Genomic DNA, 20,669 nt, shown 5'->3' on the forward strand with positions numbered 1-20,669 from the left:
TAGGCAAGGTGAGATATGAATGAGATATCTCGATTATTGATATGATAGATGTTATGATAAGCTACACGGGTGGAATTCGAGGATGGACACACACGCAAATTTTGTATTACGTTTTGATAATGTTTGATGATTTGAATTATAATGTTTTACGTTTGTTTGATTACGAGTTGATTTGTTAAAGCGATTTATTTGATTACGAGTTGGTTTGTAAGAGATTTATTTGATTATGAGTTGGTTGTTAAAGCGGGTTGTTCGATTTGATTCGTTTTGATAAAACGTTGTTCAATTGATTCGTTTTGATAAAACGTTATTCAATTTGATTCGTTATGATAAAGTGATTTATATATATTAAATTATATAGTAATAAAGTGAAATATACAATTAAGTTATTAGCGAATCAATCAACGTGTCAATAAGTTAAAATGAGTTCATAAGTTAAAGAGAACTACTTAATTAAGAGAACTACCTAAAATAGGTAGAAGTACGTGGCTTTGATTCCCGATTTAAAGATCAAAAGATGTTCGGGATACGTAGAAAGCTTGATAGAATTATCAAGTTCAAGCCAAATAAATAAATAAAACTTTAGGTAGTTCAAATAATACGTTTGGGTTTGAGACTGTTAGAAGTTCGTTGCCCTATTTTTCGTTCATACCCGATGCCGTTTTAGGTCGGGTGTGACACTTTCTCTTTAACATATAGAGTTGAAGCCTTTGTTCTAGTCAAAATTGGAAGTTTAAGTCCAAGGGCAACTTACCATTCACTAGAAGATAATGAAGAAAGAATGAGGCAGAAGTTGGATTACTTGGAAGAACGAAGGGAGCAAGCAGCTATTAAAACAGCAGCTTATAAGCAGAGAATTAAGGCAATCATAATAAACAGGTTCGGTATAGACAATTCTTTGAAGGAGATATGGTTATGAGGAATGCCGAAGCTTCGCAATCCAGACAAGACAAGGAAAAACTTGGAAGAAATTGGGAAGGTCCATTCCAGATAGAAGAATGTGTGGGCACTCACACTTACAGACTTCGGGAGTTAAATGGAGGCCTATTCCTAGAACATGGAATGCGGTCACATTAAGAAAGTTTTATCAGTAAACCTATCATAGAGATAGTTTGATTCATGCTTTGTTAATCTTTTCATTTTGTAACTCAATCAACATTGTAAAATCCTACCTTTTCAAGTAGTCGAATGCAATTCAATATAATATGATTTTCTATCAATTTTAACATTTATGCTTGGAATTTCTTATTGATTAAATTAAAACTAATACTATTCACACTAAAAGGGTTCTAGCTACAATGATTAAGCAAAATCACATTCTGATTAGAGATCATAAAATTAATGAAGTTCAAGCATTCAAGCAAAAAAAAAAAGGTACAATGAAAGTAATACAAAGGTCAGAAAGGATTCGGGAATTCCTCTAGAAGAGGAGCTTCAAGCACATCCTCATTATCTTCCGGGGGGAACACCATTACCCAAAAATCAAAATCCACTCCAGGATGTTTTTCCCGAAGAAGACGAAGAAACTGAACCTTGAACTTTAGAGAATGGCTAAGTCCTAAATCCCCTGCTCACTCAATTGTTCTTTACATCTCTTCATTGAGTCGAGAAATGGTAAGGGCAAAGAGAGCAGTGTTTAAAAATTGGTCCTCTTTAATGGCTTCAATTTTTGCGTGAAGAGTTGCATTGGATTCTTGAGCAAGTTTTATGCCTTTCCTCAAAAGATCAGTTCGGTCTTTTTCAGCATCCGCTTCTTCATGAGCTTTGGCCAACAGAACTTCAAGGCTTCCACACTTCTCATGAAGAAGGTTCAGGTCAATGGAGAATTGGGTAAGTTTGTCTTGATCGGCAGATTTTTGAGACTGTAGTTTGTTATAGCTTGCTCGAAGCCTGAGGTAAGAAAATCCTTTTTATCAACTTGTGCCTTCTAACTTCTTTGATTCCTCATTCTTTTTTTAATTCCTTGAATTTTTGTAGCTTTGGAACAAACTGTTTAGGGAAGATGTTTCTCTTCAAATCCTTGGGATTGTAGAGGACATTTCTCACCTTTCGGTAATGCCGGAAGATGCAAAACATTTTGAGCAACTCAGTGTCCTTTTTGCCTGTCAGGAAATCCTTAAACGGGAAAGTTGTAGTATCTTTAGTTTTTCCTTTCGGTATTTATTTAAGCTTCCTTTACTTGATGAACTCTCCTTTTTATAGGATCAAGCTGCCACCACCATTTTGGTAGAGCAATACCGATCAACAGATGAAAAGTACAACGAACAACATAAAGAGCTGCAAAAACAAATCTTGCTGAACAAACAACAAGCAGCCAGCCTAGCTTCTTTGAAAAAAGAACTAGCTGAAGCCAAAAAAGAAGTTCAGAAAGAAAAAACCGAAAGGATTACTGTGCAGACAAGAGAAAAATTTGCTCTCCAGAAAGCTAAAGATGTAGATGATCTTAACAAAGTCATAGGAGAAAGGGATGAAACTATCTGAAGACAGCTTCAGACCCTTCTAGGGGTGTACAATGAATAATTTTTTGGTATTTGTAACCCAACCCAACCCAACCCACTAAAACAAATAGTTCATGGATTGGTTGTTAAAACCAACCCAACCCATCAAATATTCAAATTAAAAGAGTTGGGTTGGGTTGGATTGAATGTTAATTCAAATAATTCAAAATGACAACTATATATAAAAAAAAACTATAACTTTAAGAATATTAATTATTATAGCAACTAAAACAATAGTTGTAACTCGGGCAGAGGAATCCGTCAGGGGGATCCTATGAGCCCTTTCCTTTTTGTTATTGCTATGGAGAGGCTCTCTCACCTGATTCAGGATGCGATTGATAATGGGAGTTTCCACCCTGTGGCGATCAACAGCTTCTGTTCCCAGGTGACTCACTTATTCTTTGCAGATGATGTCCTTATCTTTCTTGAGGGTAATGAGGAGCAGTTGAGAGTCATTATGGATATTCTGGATTGTTTTTGTTCGGCCTCTGGGCAGAAGCTTAATATCCAGAAATCTAGGATGATGTGCTCTAAGAATATGAATCAGAGAGTCTGTAAGAGATTAAGTGATCTCTCAGGTATTCCTCTTACTGATTCTCTTGGGAAGTATCTGGGCGTTCCCCTCCATAGTGAGCGTGTGTCTAAAGGCTCCTTCAAAGAGACTTTGGATAAAGCTAATTCGAAGTGTGCCACTTGGAAAGCCAAGACTCTGTCTCTCGCTGGCCGCCTCACGTTAATTCAATCTGTTAATTGTGCTGCTCCCAATCACATCATGCAGGCTTGTAAGCTTCCGGATCCTGTGCTTAATGATCTTGACAAGATTAACCGTAGGTTCCTGTGGGGGGAAGCTGCGGAGGGCAGGAAGATCCATCTTGTGCCTTGGAGTGAGGTTTGCCAGCCTAAAGATTCTGGGGGTCTGGGTATTAGGAAAGCAAAGGACAATAATAAAGTTTTATTAATGAAACTCCTTTGGCGTATGTGGCAAAACCCCTCCTCTCTTTGGGTTCGCCTCCTTTGTGGTAAGTATCGGAAAGACAAAATCTTCGGGGGCCCGAAAGAGAGAGTTGCTAATTGTTCCTTCCTCTGGAAAGGACTTAGTGCTGTGTTTGATGAGTTCTGCTCGGGAGTTGGCCTGGAGGTGGGGAATGGTAAGTCCATTAGTTTCTGGTTTGATAACTGGATTGGGGATAAACCGTTAATTGAGGTGTGTTCTTCCCCCCCGCCTAGTGATATACGCAACTGGAGGATTGCCGATGTGGTTGACTCGGAAGGGGACTGGATCTGGTCAAAGTTTGATACTTTCTTTAGCCTTGAGACTCTCCTTAGAATGCGGGGAGTGAAGGTGAGTAATCAAGAGGAAGACTTGGATAGGCACTGTTGGGCGCTGACTAACAATGGAGTTTATTCTTGCAAATCGGCCTTTGAAGCTTTCTCTCTCTTTAGATCTAATCCTCCCTCGGATGTGTGGAAGTCGATTTGGACCCTTAAAGTTCCTTTCCGTATTAGGAGTTTCCTGTGGCTGGGCGTTAAGGACAGGCTTCTTACTAATTCGGATAGGCACAGAAGGCACTTGGCTGATTCTGGAGCTTGCAGTAGATGCAGAGGCCATGTTGAGACTTTGTGCCATGCTCTTAGAGATTGCTCTAATAGTAAAGAGGTTTGGAGGAAAATTCTCCCACACCATATTTTCTCTTCCTTCATGGCACATTCTGAGGTCGACTGGTTCTCTGATGGTGTTAGAGGAAAGTTGCTTCCATACATGGAGCATGGTGACATTTTCTTTGCTATTATCTGTCACCAAGTTTGGAAATGGAGAAACGAGGAGATTTTTGGAGATAAAACTGTTTTTATGACAAACTTAGCTGATTTCTTCTCGAAAAAACTTTTCTCTATTATCGATAGTTTCAAAGGAGAGTCCCTTGCCAGAGCCTCTCAGTGTTGTGATGTCCATCTCGTGGGATGGAGCAGGCCAAGAGAGGGGGTTGTGAAGCTGAATACTGATGGTTCCTGCCTCAGTAACGGTAAGATTGCGGCTGGAGGTGTGCTTAGAGATGTAGGGGGCGTCTGGCTTTCTGGGTTCTCCCAGAATTTAGGGTTGGGTTCTTCCTTTTCTGCGGAGCTCTGGGCTATTCTTACTGGAATCAATCTTGCTAAAAGGCTGGGTGTTAAGAGGCTCTCTGTGGAGTCTGATAATTTGGAAGCAATCAAAATGATTTCTGAGAATCATTCTATGGGTCTTAACAGTCGCAACCTCATCAAAGCTATTATAAGGCTTTGCTCCTCCTTTGAGTTCGTAGAGTTCAGACACATTTTTAGAGAGCAGAATCGTGTTGCTGATCGCTTGGCGGCGGCGGGCCATGAAGGGACGTTAGGCGTTACTACCCTTCCTGTTTCCCCTAGTTTCATCTCTCATCTTCTCTTAGAAGATATGATTGGGGTTAGCTTCCCTAGGCTAATTCCTGGGTAGTTTGTTGTTATTCATTTTTCTTTTCCTTTTCTACCAAAAAAAAAAAAAACAATAGTTGTAACTTAAAAAGAAAATTAAAAAACTATTCTAATTCTTAATAAACTTAACTAAAATATCAATTAAAATAATAAATCCAAATTTTTCGAAAAACAAATCTAGAAATTTGTTAACTTGAATTTCAATTAACATACGCGTACAAACTATTAGTCCAAATAATGTAATGTTCTATCAAATTAAAATATAAAAATATTATATTAAGATAACTTTCAATCAAATTAAAATGTTTTCGATAGAACATCATCAAACAACAACGTAGTAATCATCCAAATCATCAAGAATTTTTTGAATTCCAGAATTTCCGAAATTTCAGAATATCTGGAATTTCTAAATTTCTGAAATTTTAGAATTTCCAGATTCTAGAATTTCAGAATTTTTAAAATTCTAGAATTTTCAAAATTTTAGAATTTCTGCAATTTCAGAATTTTCGAAATTCTGGAATTTTTGAATTCTGGAATTCTAGAATTTTCATATTCTAGAATTTCAGAATTTTTGAAATGCTCGAATTTCCGAATTCTAGAATTCTAGAATTTCCATATTCTGGAATTTCAGAATTTTTGAAATTCTCGAATTTCTGAATTCTGGAATTCCATAGTTTTCATACTCTGGAATTTCAGAATTTTTGAAATTCTCGAATTTTAAAATTCTAGAATTCTAGAATTTCCATATTCTGGAATTTCAGAATTTTCAAAATTCCATAATTTCCATATTCTGGAATTTCAGAATTTTTGAAATTCTCGAATTTCCGAATTCTGGAATTCCAAAATTTCCATATTCTGGAATTTCAGAATTTTCAAAATTCTAGAATTTTCATATTCTGGAATTTCAGAATTTTTTAAATTCTGGAATTCAAGAATTTCCATATTTTGAAATTTCAGAATTTTCAAAATTCTAGAATTTCTGTATTATCGAATTCTAGAATTTTCAAAATTCAAGAATTTTTTAAATTCCAGATTCTGAAATTCTAGAATTTTCATATTTTGGTATTTCAGAATTTTTGAAATTCTAGAATTTCCGAATTTTGGGTTTCTTATGATTCTGGAGTTCTAGTATTTTTAAATTCCAGAATTTTTGAAATTCTAGAATTTCATAATTTCTGAATTTCGAGCTCCAAATTTCCATAATTTAATAATTTTTGAAATTCTAAAAATCTGAAATTTCAAAAATTCCAGAGCGTTGATAGATATGAGTATTTTTATCTATAAGGTTAATAGTTATGACCAATTTTATTCATAACGTTGATATGTTTGATCAATTTCATATATTATTAAAAAAAACACAGATAATTTGTTTTTAATTTTTAATTATAATTGCATATGAGTTGATTCTAATTTTCAATTTTTCATGTTTTTAGGTTTTTTTCGTTTTACCATTTTTCTTGTTTTTTTCGTTTTTTCATTTTTCGTTTTACCGTTTTTTTATTTTGTCTTTTTTTTTCGCGACTTTCACATTTTGTTTCATTTTTTTTCTAAATTTTTAATTTTTCTCATTTTGTGTGTTTTTAAAATAAATAAAGTTTATGTTTGCATATACTTTAAATTATAATTTGTTATTTAACACTCTTAATTTAATATATGAATTATAATAATATTTTGTAATAAAATTGTTTTTAAATGGTAAATAAAAGAATAAAAAGATACATATAAATATTTGAATAAAAATCCAACCCAACCCAATCCAACCCAACCCAATCAATCAATTCCTTACATGGGTTGTATTTCAATCCAACCCATAAATAAAACCATTAGAATGGAAATGTATGGATTGGATTGGGTTGGGTTGGTTATATTTGATGGGTTGGTTAATTTTTGTACACCCCTATCGGTCATACTGATGAAACCGGTACAAGTCATCTAGGCTGACGGTGTCTGTCACTTGATACACTGTCCGAAGGTTTATTCCCTTCATCTTTCCTTCTCCTCCAACTTTCTTCTTTTAGCATTCGGCTCTTTGGAAGAAATGGTAATCCCTCTTTTCAAGCGCTTTGTAGAAATGGTGCAGTCTGGAGGAAGAGAAACCACCATTTTGTCCAAAGTTAAACTTTGCTCCATTTCTCTTTCAGTAAACTGCTCGATGCAAAGCAATCTTTCAGTGTTAGATATATCGGAATTTGTATCTGAAATTGAAGAATTTCTTCCTTCAACATCTGTTTTTGAAGAAGAGGCTATATCTTTCTTTTGAGGAACCGAAGAAGGAATCAGTTGTTGAAAATTCTCTTCGGAAGAAGGAAAGTCTGAAGACGAGCTTACTTCAGCATGTGGAATTGAAGAAGTCACTTCAATTTCTGGAATAACTGGGGTAGGTCCATAGGGTCCAAGAGAATGAGGAGTGTCCACCCGAGTTCTGCTTCTGGAAGGAGGAGTTAGAAAACCTTCCTGTGGAAGGACACTTTCAGGAGTCATGGGCTTTGGAGCCGTTGGAGGAAGTTGGCTCGGTTTTGACTTTAGCATCGTGGGAAGAGTTGGTTTGGCATTTTGGTTTGTTTTTGGTTTCACGATGGCCAAAGGAACAACATTCGGTTTTCGTTTCGTTGTGACAGAAGGGGCTTGCTTCGGTTTTGATGATGGAGGGTTTTGGGAAGTACCCATTTCTTCAATCACCAAGGGGCGTTGTTCAGAATTTGGCTCCTTGTTCTTTTGGGTAGCTTTCTGAGCTTCCTCCATCTTTTTCAGGCGAGCTATCATTGATAAGCCCAAAATATACCTAATTTAGAATACATAAATGTGTTTGATTTCGTGTAAATTATGTGTTAATTACTTTATTTTGAAAAGATTTCACGTGGATATTTGATGTTTGTGTGCAAGGTATTAATTATTTGGACAAAGCTAAATATGAGTAAAAATGGATTAAAATTGAGTGAGAAATCAAGCTTTCAACATAAATCACGTCCGAGAATTGAAACTCACGTTTGAGAATTTGAATCACATCACCAAAGGAGGAAAAGAAAGTTTTTGTCACTGCTGAGATTTTCAGAAGCTCGACCGGGACACGCGCAGAACATGTTGTGCGCCCCTCTCCCCCCTTTCCCTCATTGTCGCGGGTGAGATTCCTGAATCTCGTCAGTGAAAGCGAGCCGTTTATGTATTTCTCCATGTTTATTTTTCCAAACGACGCATCCTTTCATCCGGATCGAGGCAACTCTTCACCAACGGACACGTCTCTCCAGCATACCTTTTGGAAGATTATAAAAATTCTATAGAAAAGAGTTGTTCAATTACAAAAAGATACACATACTAGATATAAGTTATAGATTTTATTATTTACATTAAGGCTTACCCAAGTCGAGTTTATGCTTCGAAGTTGATCGAGAGATTGCTATTTTCGAAGACTCAACGAGAAGATCCAGAATTGAAGGCGAACCACGGTGTGACGAACCTACGAAGTTGAGTAAAGGATTGACAACCCGGAATTCATGCTTCGTTCAAATGCTTTTCAAACTTCTTCTTCTCTGTTAAACTTGTGATGTTTATAACTCACATTAATAAAAATATCTTTTAATTAAATTCCATTTTCTTTTTTTTTTTGATTAAAACATCAACCTTGTATTAACAGCACCGATCAGATTCAATACAAGCTGACAGAAAACTAGGAAACTCGGACCTAAAAAACAACGGATCAACTAAACTAGAACCCCACTTAGCGAGTTCATGAGCAGCTATATTCATAGCCCGACCTTCAAAGATAAAACTCGACTCAATAAAAGAACACGCAATAGCCCGAATCGATTTTACCACGACATCCATATAACTCGAATCCCTATCAGCCAATATAGCCTCAATCGCAACTTGACAGTCCGATGAAACAATAATTCTCTCAATCCCACACCGCCTAGCACATACCAAACCATTATAAACTGACAACAGCTCGGCATGGAGGGCCGACCAGCAACGCCCCAGAGGACACGTCCCACCCATAACCACAGCACTTTTATAATCCCTACCCAGAAAACCCGCACAGCCCCGACCACCATTACCACAAAACGATGCATCACAATTCAATTTGATATACGGGAAAGCCGGCGCCAACCATCTACGCACCACAACACGCCTACCATCCGCCGACCCCTCCCTCATCCCATCATCAACCATCGCCCCCGACACCCCTGCTAAAAATGCACGATCATCAAGCGACTGATCACCGTGATTAATCCGATTATGATCAAACCAGATCATCCAAACAAAAGCACAGAACCTAGCAAATTCCACCACAGGTAAAGCCCACCAAACAGCCTCAAACCAATCTAAACACGACTCCCCCTCAATCAAATACACTTTAACAGCAAACCCACCCGACTTCCACCTCCTCCGAGAAAGCCCAACAGTATTTCATAAGATGCACCAAAGTCACACAACCACTTCCACAAAACCCACAGAAACCAGAAATCGGGATATTCATCCGAGCAAGCTTATCCCCACTAGGCAAAAAACCATGACAGCATGCCCAAATCAAATGTAAAACTTTTAATGGCAATTTAAGCTTCCATAAATGCTTCCAAAACCGACGAGGGCCATTTGATCCGCCCGGGATATCATTAAAGAAACCATTCCTCGACAGCGCCACCAAATACCCCGATTTGACCTCATACCGACCATCACGAGAAGGAGACCAAAATTTTTTATCAGTAGCAGACCTACTAATAGGAAGACTTAAAATTGCCTCCGCATCCTCTTTATAAAAACACATATTCACCACCGCCCAATTCCACAACCCCACCCCCTCAATAATCAAACAATTTACCTTCCAAGACGGAGGATTACATTTGAAAACCAATGGCCGCCCCCCCCGGCAACCCCGGCACCCACCTATCCGATCTCAAATTAATAGTGGAACCATCACCAACCCGCCACATCCCTCCTTGAACCAAAATCGGACGAACGCTAAGCAGTGACCGCCACACAAAACTATCAGATGCCCTCCCCGCTACAGTATCCCAAGTCCATTCCCGAAAATACTTAGCCCGAAACACCTGTGCACAGAGAGAATCAGGATTTTCAATGATCCTCCAAAGCTGTTTAACCAGTAAAGCCTGATTGAAAGAGAAGAGATGTCGAAAACCCAACCCACCACCCTCCTTACTTACACACAATTTATTCCACCGAGCCCAATGGATTTTCCGTTTACCACCAACCTCACCCCACTAATAACTCGTAATAATCGCTTGCATCTCATCACATAGAGTCTTTGGAACCAAAAAACAGCTCATCACATATTGTGGGATAGCAAAAGCGATCGCTTTAATCAACACCTCCTTACCACCTCTCGAAAGAAAGCGCTCATTCCACCCATTTACTCTCTTATACAATCGATCTCTAAGGTATTTAAAAATAACCTTCTTAGACCTCCCCAGGATAGTCGGCAAACCTAAATATTTCGGAAAAGCATTAACAGCCCGAACACCCATGAAACTTCTTAGACTCTCCTTAAAAACCTCATCCAAATTGGAGCTAAAACTAATCTCCGATTTGTCAAAATTCACACATTGCCCCGATGCAGCCCCATAAAGAGCTAAAATTCTCTTAACCACCACCATTTCTTCAAAAGAAGCTCTAAAGAAAACCAACGAATCATCCGCAAAAAATAGATGAGTAATCATAGGCCCCCAACCCAAACCGAATCCCATGTAAGCTTCTATCTTCAACAGCCCTTCTTAATCAAAGATGAGAACCCTTCCGCGCATATTAAAAACAAATAGGGAGAAATGGGATCCCCCTGACGGAGACCCATACTAGGAATAACCATTCCTTTAGGCTCCCCATTGATAAGAAATGAAAAAGAAGCCGAAGAAATACACTTTAGCACCATATCCACAAACTTACACGGAAACCCCATTCTCTTCATTACCATCACCACAAACCCCCACTCGACCCTATCATACGCCTTACTCATATCCAACTTCAGCGCACAAAAACCCTTCCTCCCATAGCACTTATACTTCATAGAGTGAAACACCTCAAACGCAATAAGCGCATTATCCGTAATAAGCCTCCCCGAAACAAACGCACATTGTGTTTGACTAATCACTTTATCCAACAAACCCTTCATACGGTTAGCCAAAACTTTAGACACCAACTTATAAATGACATTACACAAAATAATTGGTCTAAGATCTTTCATAGAGCAAGGAGACTTGACCTTAGGAATTAGAGTAATAAAAGTATGATTGAAGCTAGGAGGAAAATTCATACCATTCAAAAAGTTCAGCACAGCACCCGTCACCTCACCACCCACAATATCCCAAAAAGACGAGAAAAACAGAGCCGGCATTCCATCCGGCCCCGGAGCTTTAGTCGGATGCATCTGATCCAACGCACACTTCACCTCCACCGCAGTAAAATCCGCATTTAACATATCACCATCTTCTAAACTAAGCCTAGAATTAACAACATCCGCAACCACCTCCATCTCCACTGGACAAGAAGAAGAAAAAAGCTGTTTATAATAAGAAGTCACAATAGACTCAATCCCCTCCTCAGATTCACACCAATTCCCCTCCTCATCCTTTAATTTTAACAAGGCATTGCATTTTCTCCTTGAATTGGCTTTGCTATGAAAAACCGCGTATTGCGATCACCTTCCTTCAACCACGACACTCTAGAACGTTGCCTCCAAAGAATTTCTTCCTTTTCCATCAAATTCCCAAGCTCCACGGACAACTTCTTAATTTCATTATCCACCACCTCCGATCCCATTTTCACTATTGTTTTATTTAAAGTTTGATTTAACGATATTCTTTAAGTAATATTAATTGGTGTTTTCATGTAAAAATACTTGGAAAGCAATTTTGTATTTGAACATGCAAGCTTTGTTGAACACTTAAGCAAATTCGAATTTACATTTGGTCATTGCGGTAATTCGAATAATCGGGTTTAGATTCCGAATTTGATTAAGGTTTTCAGTCTAAGATCGAAAGTAAAGATTGGTAACAGTTCAATTCCTTTAAATTGAATCAATTGGTAATTTATTACATTTATTTTAAACAAACCAAAGTTTAAAGTTGTGTTTTTACTTAGTATAAATTAACCTTGGAATAAGTCATAATTCAGATTTAATCTCTGTAATTGTAATTGTAATCATAATTAGAATTAGAAACCATTTAACCATTAACGATTTTCTATTTACTTTAAGAGAAAACGAATTTAATCAAAACAGTAATTTTTAATCAAAATATCAAACGTTTTCTGTGGGATTGATATCTTTTATTACTACAAGCGAAACCGTGCACTTGCGGAATTCACCCAACAATCATGGTATCACGAACAGACATGGTCAGAATGGTATGCAAAATGAAATTCAAAGACGAAATTAAAAAATTAAATTGAGAAATCACTTTCGGAAACAATAAACATTGGAGTTTTTGGATAGATAATCCCATGGCAACGGGAATAGAAGCAAGTCCTCCCACGAGTTTGAAGCACCCTGAGCACATCTTGTAATCTCATTGATATTTGTAGGCTTCGATCCGAAGATGAGCTGTATTTTCGAGAACTGTTAAAGCTCGTTCCAGTTTCCAAGTGCTGGAAGATTTGGGATCGGCATTCCACTTGGTGGGAAAAGGATACCTGTGTAGGGCATAAGGGTTATTTGGATCCGCGCCATTGGGTTCCATCCAGAACCACTTCAGCTCGAAGTCCTTATGGCTCTGGACTTTGTCCTTGATGAAAGCTTTATGTTTGGAACTGTATTTCCAATATATCATATATTCGTCTTCTTTCTTCATCGGTTGCCAGTAAAACCGAAATAGTGGACTAGTTAGATCATGACCAAGATTTGTGCATATTTCATTGAAGCTCAGTAACTCTAGCCAAGCATTCAGGGTAATTTGACAGGGGCTAATATTGAACTCCTGTAAAACCGAAACAACGCCTTCTGGAAGAGGAAATGTCATTTCCCATTCCAGAAATTGAGAAAAGGTCCCTAATTTCAGTATGGAGGGGGGAAAATGGGCTCTCTCATCTGGTCCAGGAAGAGAGATAGTCAACGAATTAAGCCAATCATATTTTTCCTAATTTCTGCCAAATTCTTTTGGGTGAGGGACGGGGATTGATTAGGAACCCTAGGGTTTATCTTTTTGGGTTTCTTGGCCTCCTCGTCCTCCGAAGGGGGATTTTAGGGTGGGTTGGAAGCCTTGGCTTGATGCATCTTCTTGGTTGTAGCCCTAGGTGCCATGAAAATGAAATTCAAAAGAGGAAAGAAGAACTTACAAATTGATCGAAGACAGCAGAGGAGAGATGAAGCTGAAAGCGTTTTTCCAGTTATAAGTTGGGGAAACGTGAAACGATGCTCCTTTGAAGAGTTTTAAGTCATTAAGAAAATTAATGATTCAAAACGATAGGGTACCTAGAGGGGTTTTCTTCAGAAGCTGATGTCGTCAACAGGTAGTAATAATGATGGCAGTTCATCAATCGAGAAAGTCCTAAAGAATGGTTTTGTCGGAAGAAGAGGGAGGGCTCCTGATATAGTATAAAATATAGAATGGGCCCCAAAAGGTTCGTATGGGCCCATTAGCCCATACTTTTGGCCGGTCCATTCAGGGTCCTAAGGGATTTTGACTGAAGCAACAAGAAGAAAAGGCCTTGGATCTCAAACACACGCCAAAGTCATCTAGTGCGGGAATTTAGATTCCGGACCAATCTAGTGATGACACGTGTGTCTAAGCACAAACTCAAATATCTATAAATAGGAGCCAAGTTCAAGAAGGAATGTACACAACTCTAAATACTTAAACACTATTACATTCTCTCTAAGCTCTGTATTCACATACTAACTTAGGCGCCAGAGAGGGGTTGTCAGTCTCCGGCCTCCTATCTGATTGTTTTTTGTCTTTTCAGGTCTTTGGAAGCCACATTCAAGTACTCCGAAGATATTCCGATATCACTTACCTTCTTTCCGCCTTTTTCCATTGAAATCGACAATAAGCCTATGATAAACGCAGAAGAACATCAAATAATGATGCATTCGATTCGTACAAGAAAAAAGAAACAAAGAGAGGAAGAAGAAACAAGAAGATGAAGAATCATGCTTTCGACTCGCAGAAGAACAGAGAGACAAAGAGAGGAAAAAAGATAATATGATGAAAAAATCGATTCCGTTCGCACAATATAAAGAAAGGAAGAGAGGGAGATGAAACTATAGAAAGGACCGCGGAAGACGGAATGATAGAAAGGAAATGATAAGATGAAATGTTTGGGGTATTTTAGGAAAGTGACAGATAAATAGTCTCTCTATATATAATGTATTGAGTAATTGACCTAATTTTGTAAATCGCCTCCAATTTTGTAATTTTTCCATTAAAGTATTAAGATAATACCATCAATACACCAATGATACCCAAAATTAGGGGAAATTAGAGGCTTAACAAACCGGAATTACCACTCAAGTGTAGAATTGGGGTTGTAGAGAGGCTCCTAATAAATAACATGATGAAAAATCCCGAAGTGTCAGCCGAGCCTCCACCCTTGGTTATCCTCGATCACGATTAAGACCAATCTGACTCTCTAGAAACAGATAAAGAGGTGGGCATTGGTAGGCAGAAGCTTTATTTTAAAGTTAAAAGTTGTAGGGTCGTGAAAGTAAGTAGGCATGAGGGGCCGGCGGTGCGAGCTAGCCCGGGGTGAAAGTGAGACCGATACGGAATCCGAAACCGAAACTATGCGGTGCATATCGTGCAAAGAGGAGTACAGCAGTATTGACGCGGGGACGTGTAAGGAATGTTATGAGGAAGCCAGCGAGACGGAAGAAGAACTGAAGAGAGAGATCGAAGATCTGAAAGCTAAAGTTGGGTTTTTGCGATTTTGGTCTCCACTTGAGCATCAGCACAGCATTAGGGCTTTTGGACCCTTTTACACCGACGTGGTTTTAGTCGCCTCTTCCGATAACGGGTCGCCTGTCCCTGCTCATAAGGCCGTTTTGGTCAGTACTAATCTTTTTGTTCTGTTCTGTTCTTTTGTGTTTGTGCTTGGGACTAAAAATTTCAATAGAATAGAGAAGCTTTCAATAGAATAGACCGTTTTCGGATGAATTAACTTTGATAGGCTCCCAATTTCACAAAAAATCATTTGTTTCTTCCTTCACTCGACATGCCAATTGGGTGGGATGTTGAAAATACATGGGATTCTTTCTTTGTATTGTATACATCTATCTTCCTTTTTCAAACTTACCTGTGGTTTGATTGCAGGATTGGTCAATGATCCAAACTTGATGATTTCTTTATTTGAACATATGCAATTGCGTTATGATTACAGACATAATCTTTTCTTTTTGCATGCATGATAGCAATACAATATACAGCAGCATATTTGGTTGCATTTACTCTGCGGTTGATTCTGAAGATTAATGTTACCAGGTGAGCCGCTCCCCAGTATTTAAAGCTATGCTAGAGAATGAGATGGAAGAAAGCCGAAGTGGAACTATCAAGATTAGTGATGTATCCTATGATGCCCTGCGAGCCTTCGTCAACTACTTATACACTGCTGAAGCATGCCTTGATGAGCAAATGGCCTGTCATCTTTTAGTCTTGGCTGAAAAATATCAGGTGAAGCATCTTAAGACTCACTGTGAGAAGTTTCTCGTATCCAAATTGAATTGGGATAACTCAGTTCCCACCTATGCCTTTGCACACCAACACAATGCTAACCATGTGGTTGAAGCAGCATTGTCATTCATAACAGACAATATGGACAAGCTTACCAAACGGGATGAGTATATCGAGCTCGTTGAAAAGGATCCTCGCCTAGTTGTCCAGATTTATGAAGCTTATTTATCCAAACAGGTTAATACGGCAGCACACAGGGTTCTTCCATAAATCCTATCCTTTCCTTGTCCAACAATAAACTTACTTTGATTAATGACTCTCTTTTTCTTTTCTTTTTGCCATTCTTCACAGCCTTCTTATTAAAATGTATAGGATCAAATTCAAATTGGGATCATACTTTTGCGTCTCCTTATTCATTCCACACCAGGAAGAGAATGAAGCTTATGAGCTTGCAGTTATTCAAACGTTTGTATAAGTTAATTACTTTCAATTGTCCAAATACTGCTGGGAATTTACAACCTTACCTTCATTCCCATAGACAAGACAAGATGACAAAAGAATCTATTTCTGATATACAAAATTAATTCATCTAAAAATAAGTAAAACTCTTTTTTTTTTTGCTAAATTGGCTCCACTTGTTCTCTTAAGGCATTCGTTTCTCGCAGATTAAAAACTTCAAACTTGCATGAGGACCTTCACCTGTGTCATGAATCGCAGACACCCATCCCATTGCAGTTGCTATCTCCTGAAGCTCAACCAGAACAGATACAGTGTCACGTATATATACAGTTCCACCATATCTTAGCATCCGATCCATCTCTAGCATGATGCTCGAGATCTTGCATTTCTTCCTAATAAGAAAAATATGGCAGATATTCAAACTAAACCCAACTGAAAAAAAAAAAGATAAATGCAACCAATATTGTTTGGTACAATACCTTTTTCGCTCAACCGAGAACAACCCTGCTGCATGTAATAGGTCATATGTTCTGGGGTAAGTATCGAATGCCTCACACCTAAAAAAAGAAAAAAAATATTTAAAATTATAGATGCAATTTTGATGATAAGCACTGAAATGTATATTATACTTGCCAGTCGTGCATTACTCCTACAAGTCCACGGTCATATATAACAGGCAATGTGTTAAACCCATTGACAGGAACAACATTCATAACCCAGGAATTGACATCTAGATCGTGTAATGCTGCTGCAAACCTGCCACATTCAAAATGAACTTATTTATATAATTGTGACATAAGTTGCTCCGACCTCTTCATGAAAACCAAAATAAAGTTTTCCTATTAATATAGGATATGATGAAACGTTACCCTCCAAATCCAGCCCTCATGTCCATCACATTTCGGAAATTCAATTCTTTCCAATGGAAGGCTCTAACATAACTTTCTATTATGTCATTCCAATATCTCGATTCTGCCTTAAAGAGTTCCTTTCTAGATATTGAGAATTCCATGTTTATGCTTTGTAGTCTATCAGGTGGATAATGAAGTCTTGTGGGCCACGTACTAATGTTGCCTCCATAACCATTCTCAGGCAGTCCAGTTATGCAAGCTGTCAAGTTAACGTACCTGCAAAAGGAATCAGGATACTTCAATTATTCTTTTGATCTGAATATAAAAATCTATGAAAAGAATGCATTTGTGAGAGTTCACTGCAAAATTGTCAATTGCTATAATCTTTGAACTTGTACAGTGCCAATCAAAAAGCTTAAACCACTATTTAGTCCTCCACCTATCTAAAATTTTGTTATTTGGTACCTGGTCTATTATTTGGTCACATTTGGCCTCTAACCTATCCCAATTGGTGCAATTTCACCCAATTTAAATAGAGACTTAACATAATTGTTATTTCTATTAGTACGTGGCGATATTTTGACACTTAAATTTGATAAATTTGAGTGTAGAGATTTGTTTTTCTTTTTTAATATAATTAATTATTCTCACATAAAAGAGTTTATGTAGCAAATAAACTTCAAGACGTGTGACGTGTCAAGCTCATATGTCAAAATATCATTATATATGAGGAGGGATAACGATTTTGTCAAATCTCCATTTAAATTTGATGAAATTTCACCAATTGGGATAGTTCAGGGGCCAAATGTGACCGAATAATAGGACAAAATTTTGAATAGGTCAAAAGCTCAATAACACCTTAAGCCCAATCAAAATAATCAAGTGAACTTGAAGGTGTGGGTGCAGGCATACCAAACATTGTCTGGATCACTAGAGTTGCATAAAGGAGGCTGTGCTCCAGTGTCACGAATAAGGTAGCAGCTATTGTTCAAAGGCTTCCTCCATATGGCAGTGTAACCTTCCTTCTTTGCAAGTTCCCAACAAATTTTACTAGTAAGATTCTCCATCTCTGCTTTAAAAATTTACAAACAAAGTATTAATTACAAGGTATCTAAATGAATATAACAGGAATAAAATGCCATGATGTTAGAATTTTGCCAAACAAAAGATTATAAAAATGCAGAACAGAATCACCTTCTTGCAACTAGAGTTGCATGATTCAGTACCTCTCCATTTTTCTTCACGCTTATACACAGGTTCTGCTGTCCATACGAAGTATCCTCCTGCCCTTAGGATTCTATTAGCCTCGAGAAGAAAATTTTCATCTCCATTTGCAGCCAAAGAAATAATAGATAATCATGAATATCTAAAAGCATTTCATTATACAAATAGTTCAGTTTCATCATGTAATTTGAAAAAATTACCATCACCAGTCCAATCTATCATGCATCTTGCACAGTGTATCAAGTCAAAAGCTTGGCTTGGATACAACAAACGCCTTGAAGAAAATATTGCTACCATGGCCGGAACTCCACGCTCTAGTGCAAATTGAATCTGGTTCTCATGGACATCTTTTGGTGCTATTGATAGAGTGGTAACATTTTGCTGAAACAAAAAGGCACCAAAATTTGCAACTCCACAACCAATGTCTAAAGCAACTCGGGTTCGTTGGCCAAATGCAATATCAGGAACCATCTTCACATTGAAATTGTAACAAAATGATCCTTTGATGGAAATAATTAAAAGGAACATAATTTAAAAATGACAAATATCCGACCTGTGAAATCTGGTTTAAGTACTGATCTACACCGTGACTAAATAGCGTTCCACCTCCTGGAAAAATGAACTTATCCCCTTGTATTGCAATCAAATTCTGCCCACCCTTATCTTCAACTAGACGTGTATGAGGTACATTACTGAACCATACCTGTTACTAGATTATAGGCTCAAAACCTGACCTAATTAAGCAATTAAAGCTGTATAGTTTTAATGAAACTGATCACAAGGAGATTAAGTATAGTAATTCCGTAAATTACCTCGTCTCTACTCTTGGGCCAGGGTATGGATTTACGGTAACCATTAGGCATAGGCAGCAAGCAATCAAGTCTCTTTCCTTCTTCAGGGCAATGCCTTTCGAATTTCCACACACTGCCACTCAGATTCAGCCTTGTAATCTCATCGAAATTATCCAGACACGGTATATAGTCAGTTTTAATCTCTTTGCATACCTTATACTTGTCGTACTTAATTCTAACAATTTCATTCTGTTGTGCCTTGTTTTCCTCAGTCCCACCGCTCAAATCCCTCAGCTCGTCAATGGAAGTGGAATCAAACTCCCCAATTTCAAAATCCGCCGCCATCACCCCCGTCTCGTCCAGTATCCCCATCCTGGGCGACACCTTGATCCCCGGCGGAGGCTGACGTCGACGAGGCTTGGGCAATGCGGCAGCGGAGGGCGGGGAGAATAACGTGGAGTTTGTAGTGAGAGCTCCTACGGAAGCGGTTGATGAGAGATCGGAAATGAGGGAAGGAATGGAGGGGAGATGGTAGAAGATGACGACTAAAGAGAAGGAGAGAAGCAAAAGCGGTGCAATTTGAACCCAGTTGGGAGTTCTGAACATATCCACCGCCATTGATGGCTTCATGGATTTTTCAGTCAATGTTAGCTTAACGTTAGGAGTGAAGTGTGCGTGAAAACAACGGTGGCGGTGGAGGAACGGAATTTATGGGAAGTAAGAAGCAGAAGGATTTTGAGATAGTGAGTGTGAGTGTGAGTGTGAGTGTGAGTGTGAGTGGGTCCAATCAGATCCTTTCTCTACTCTCGAGTTTTTCCAGTTATATATAAGCGCACGTGGATTCTCCATCCACATTTTATTAGGGTTAATTTAAAAAAAAAAAAAAAAAACAAAATTTGGAACAAAAGAAGTTACATATGGTTTGTTTCCTTAGCAGTATTTTTACCTAACGTTGTCATCAATTTTACTGATGTTATAATGGTCGTTTTAATAATAATATAAAAATTACCTTTTTTATTTTTCAAAATTCAGAAACCCAAATCAAACATTATAAATACAGTAAAAAATTAAATAAATAAAACATCATACCAATACATGCAATAGAAAGAAAAAAAAAGAAAAAAATACTACTCCATCCGTTTCATAATAATTGTCATTTTGAGGAAAATTTTTTATTTCAAATTATTTGACGTTTTACACTTTTCAATGAACATTAAATGTGATTCTACAAAGCTCCCGCCGATGTCCAAACCCCTAGCCCACCAACCTTTCCACACGGCCTCTCCGCCGCCGCTGTCGCCACCCCCAACCCTGCCTGATCCTAATACCTCTTCCTCTCCAACCTCGCTCCCCGTTACCGCTCCTTTAAAGACATCTTAAACGATGTGTCGATGGCGGAACCACGCCGGATTCTCGTAGACTTAAGATCGACCGGACAGCGGTTGATTGGCCGTGTTAACGATGACCCTCTCTTCCCTGAAATCACAATTGTACCAGAGCTTGTCGAAGAATGGTCTCAGACATGGGCTAATGCTTTAATTATCAAAGTCCTGGGCTGTAATGTGGGATTCATTGCAATCCGTAACAGGGTGATAACTCCATTTGTATAGGGTTTTTAGACCATTTTTAGTTCATTTTCGCTTTGTTTCCTTTAAGTTTTATATTCATTTTGTTCTCTTTCAGTAAAAATAAGACTTTTCGAGTATTTATGCCAGTTTCTGTGTTTTCAGGTGTTTGAAGGCGTAGTTGAGTATACCCGAACCAGACCCGGACCTTTTGGAGCAATTCCGG

At 38.1% G+C, this 20,669-nt stretch overlaps 2 protein-coding genes across 3 annotated transcripts; one reads left to right on the forward strand and one right to left on the reverse strand.

Moving 5' to 3' along the window:
• Window positions 1-14,426: 14,426 nt before the first annotated feature.
• On the forward strand, window positions 14,427-15,884 carry LOC136235811 (BTB/POZ domain-containing protein At4g08455). Its single transcript, XM_066025849.1, has 2 exons — window positions 14,427-14,931; window positions 15,365-15,884. The coding sequence occupies exons 1-2, from the start codon at window positions 14,602-14,604 to the stop codon at window positions 15,821-15,823; spliced, it is 789 nt and encodes a 262-aa protein (XP_065881921.1). The 5' UTR covers window positions 14,427-14,601; the 3' UTR covers window positions 15,824-15,884.
• A 149-nt stretch (window positions 15,885-16,033) lies between these two features.
• LOC136235810 (probable methyltransferase PMT10) lies at window positions 16,034-19,689 on the reverse strand. Of its 2 annotated transcripts, none has more exons than XM_066025847.1 (9): window positions 18,900-19,689; window positions 18,641-18,790; window positions 18,288-18,558; window positions 18,090-18,188; window positions 17,776-17,935; window positions 16,882-17,139; window positions 16,646-16,768; window positions 16,492-16,569; window positions 16,034-16,404 (listed from the first exon to the last, which is right to left on the reverse strand). In XM_066025847.1, the coding sequence occupies exons 1-9, from the start codon at window positions 19,506-19,508 to the stop codon at window positions 16,197-16,199; spliced, it is 1,956 nt and encodes a 651-aa protein (XP_065881919.1). In that variant the 5' UTR covers window positions 19,509-19,689; the 3' UTR covers window positions 16,034-16,196. The 2 variants fall into 2 exon arrangements, with proteins under 2 accessions (XP_065881919.1, XP_065881920.1); XM_066025848.1 differs by having other exon boundaries at window positions 16,036-16,404; window positions 17,776-17,932; window positions 18,900-19,688.
• Between the last annotated feature and the right edge of the window lie 980 nt (window positions 19,690-20,669).

Source organism: Euphorbia lathyris, chromosome 7, assembly GCF_963576675.1.
Source record: "Euphorbia lathyris chromosome 7, ddEupLath1.1, whole genome shotgun sequence".
NCBI lineage: Eukaryota > Viridiplantae > Streptophyta > Magnoliopsida > Malpighiales > Euphorbiaceae > Euphorbia > Euphorbia lathyris.

Coding starts and splice junctions, on each gene's coding strand:
- LOC136235810 (XM_066025847.1), bottom strand. CDS start 19,508: ATGAAGCCATCAATGGCGGTGGATATGTTCAGAACTCCCAACTGGGTT. Junction 16,769..16,881: donor ATGAGGGCTGGATTTGGAGG/GTAACGTTTCAT, acceptor TGAATGTGGCAG/GTTTGCAGCAGCATTACACG. Junction 16,570..16,645: donor GTAGGAGTAATGCACGACTG/GCAAGTATAATA, acceptor TTCTTTTTTTAG/GTGTGAGGCATTCGATACTT.
- LOC136235811 (XM_066025849.1), top strand. CDS start 14,602: ATGAGGGGCCGGCGGTGCGAGCTAGCCCGGGGTGAAAGTGAGACCGAT. Junction 14,932..15,364: donor CTGCTCATAAGGCCGTTTTG/GTCAGTACTAAT, acceptor TAATGTTACCAG/GTGAGCCGCTCCCCAGTATT.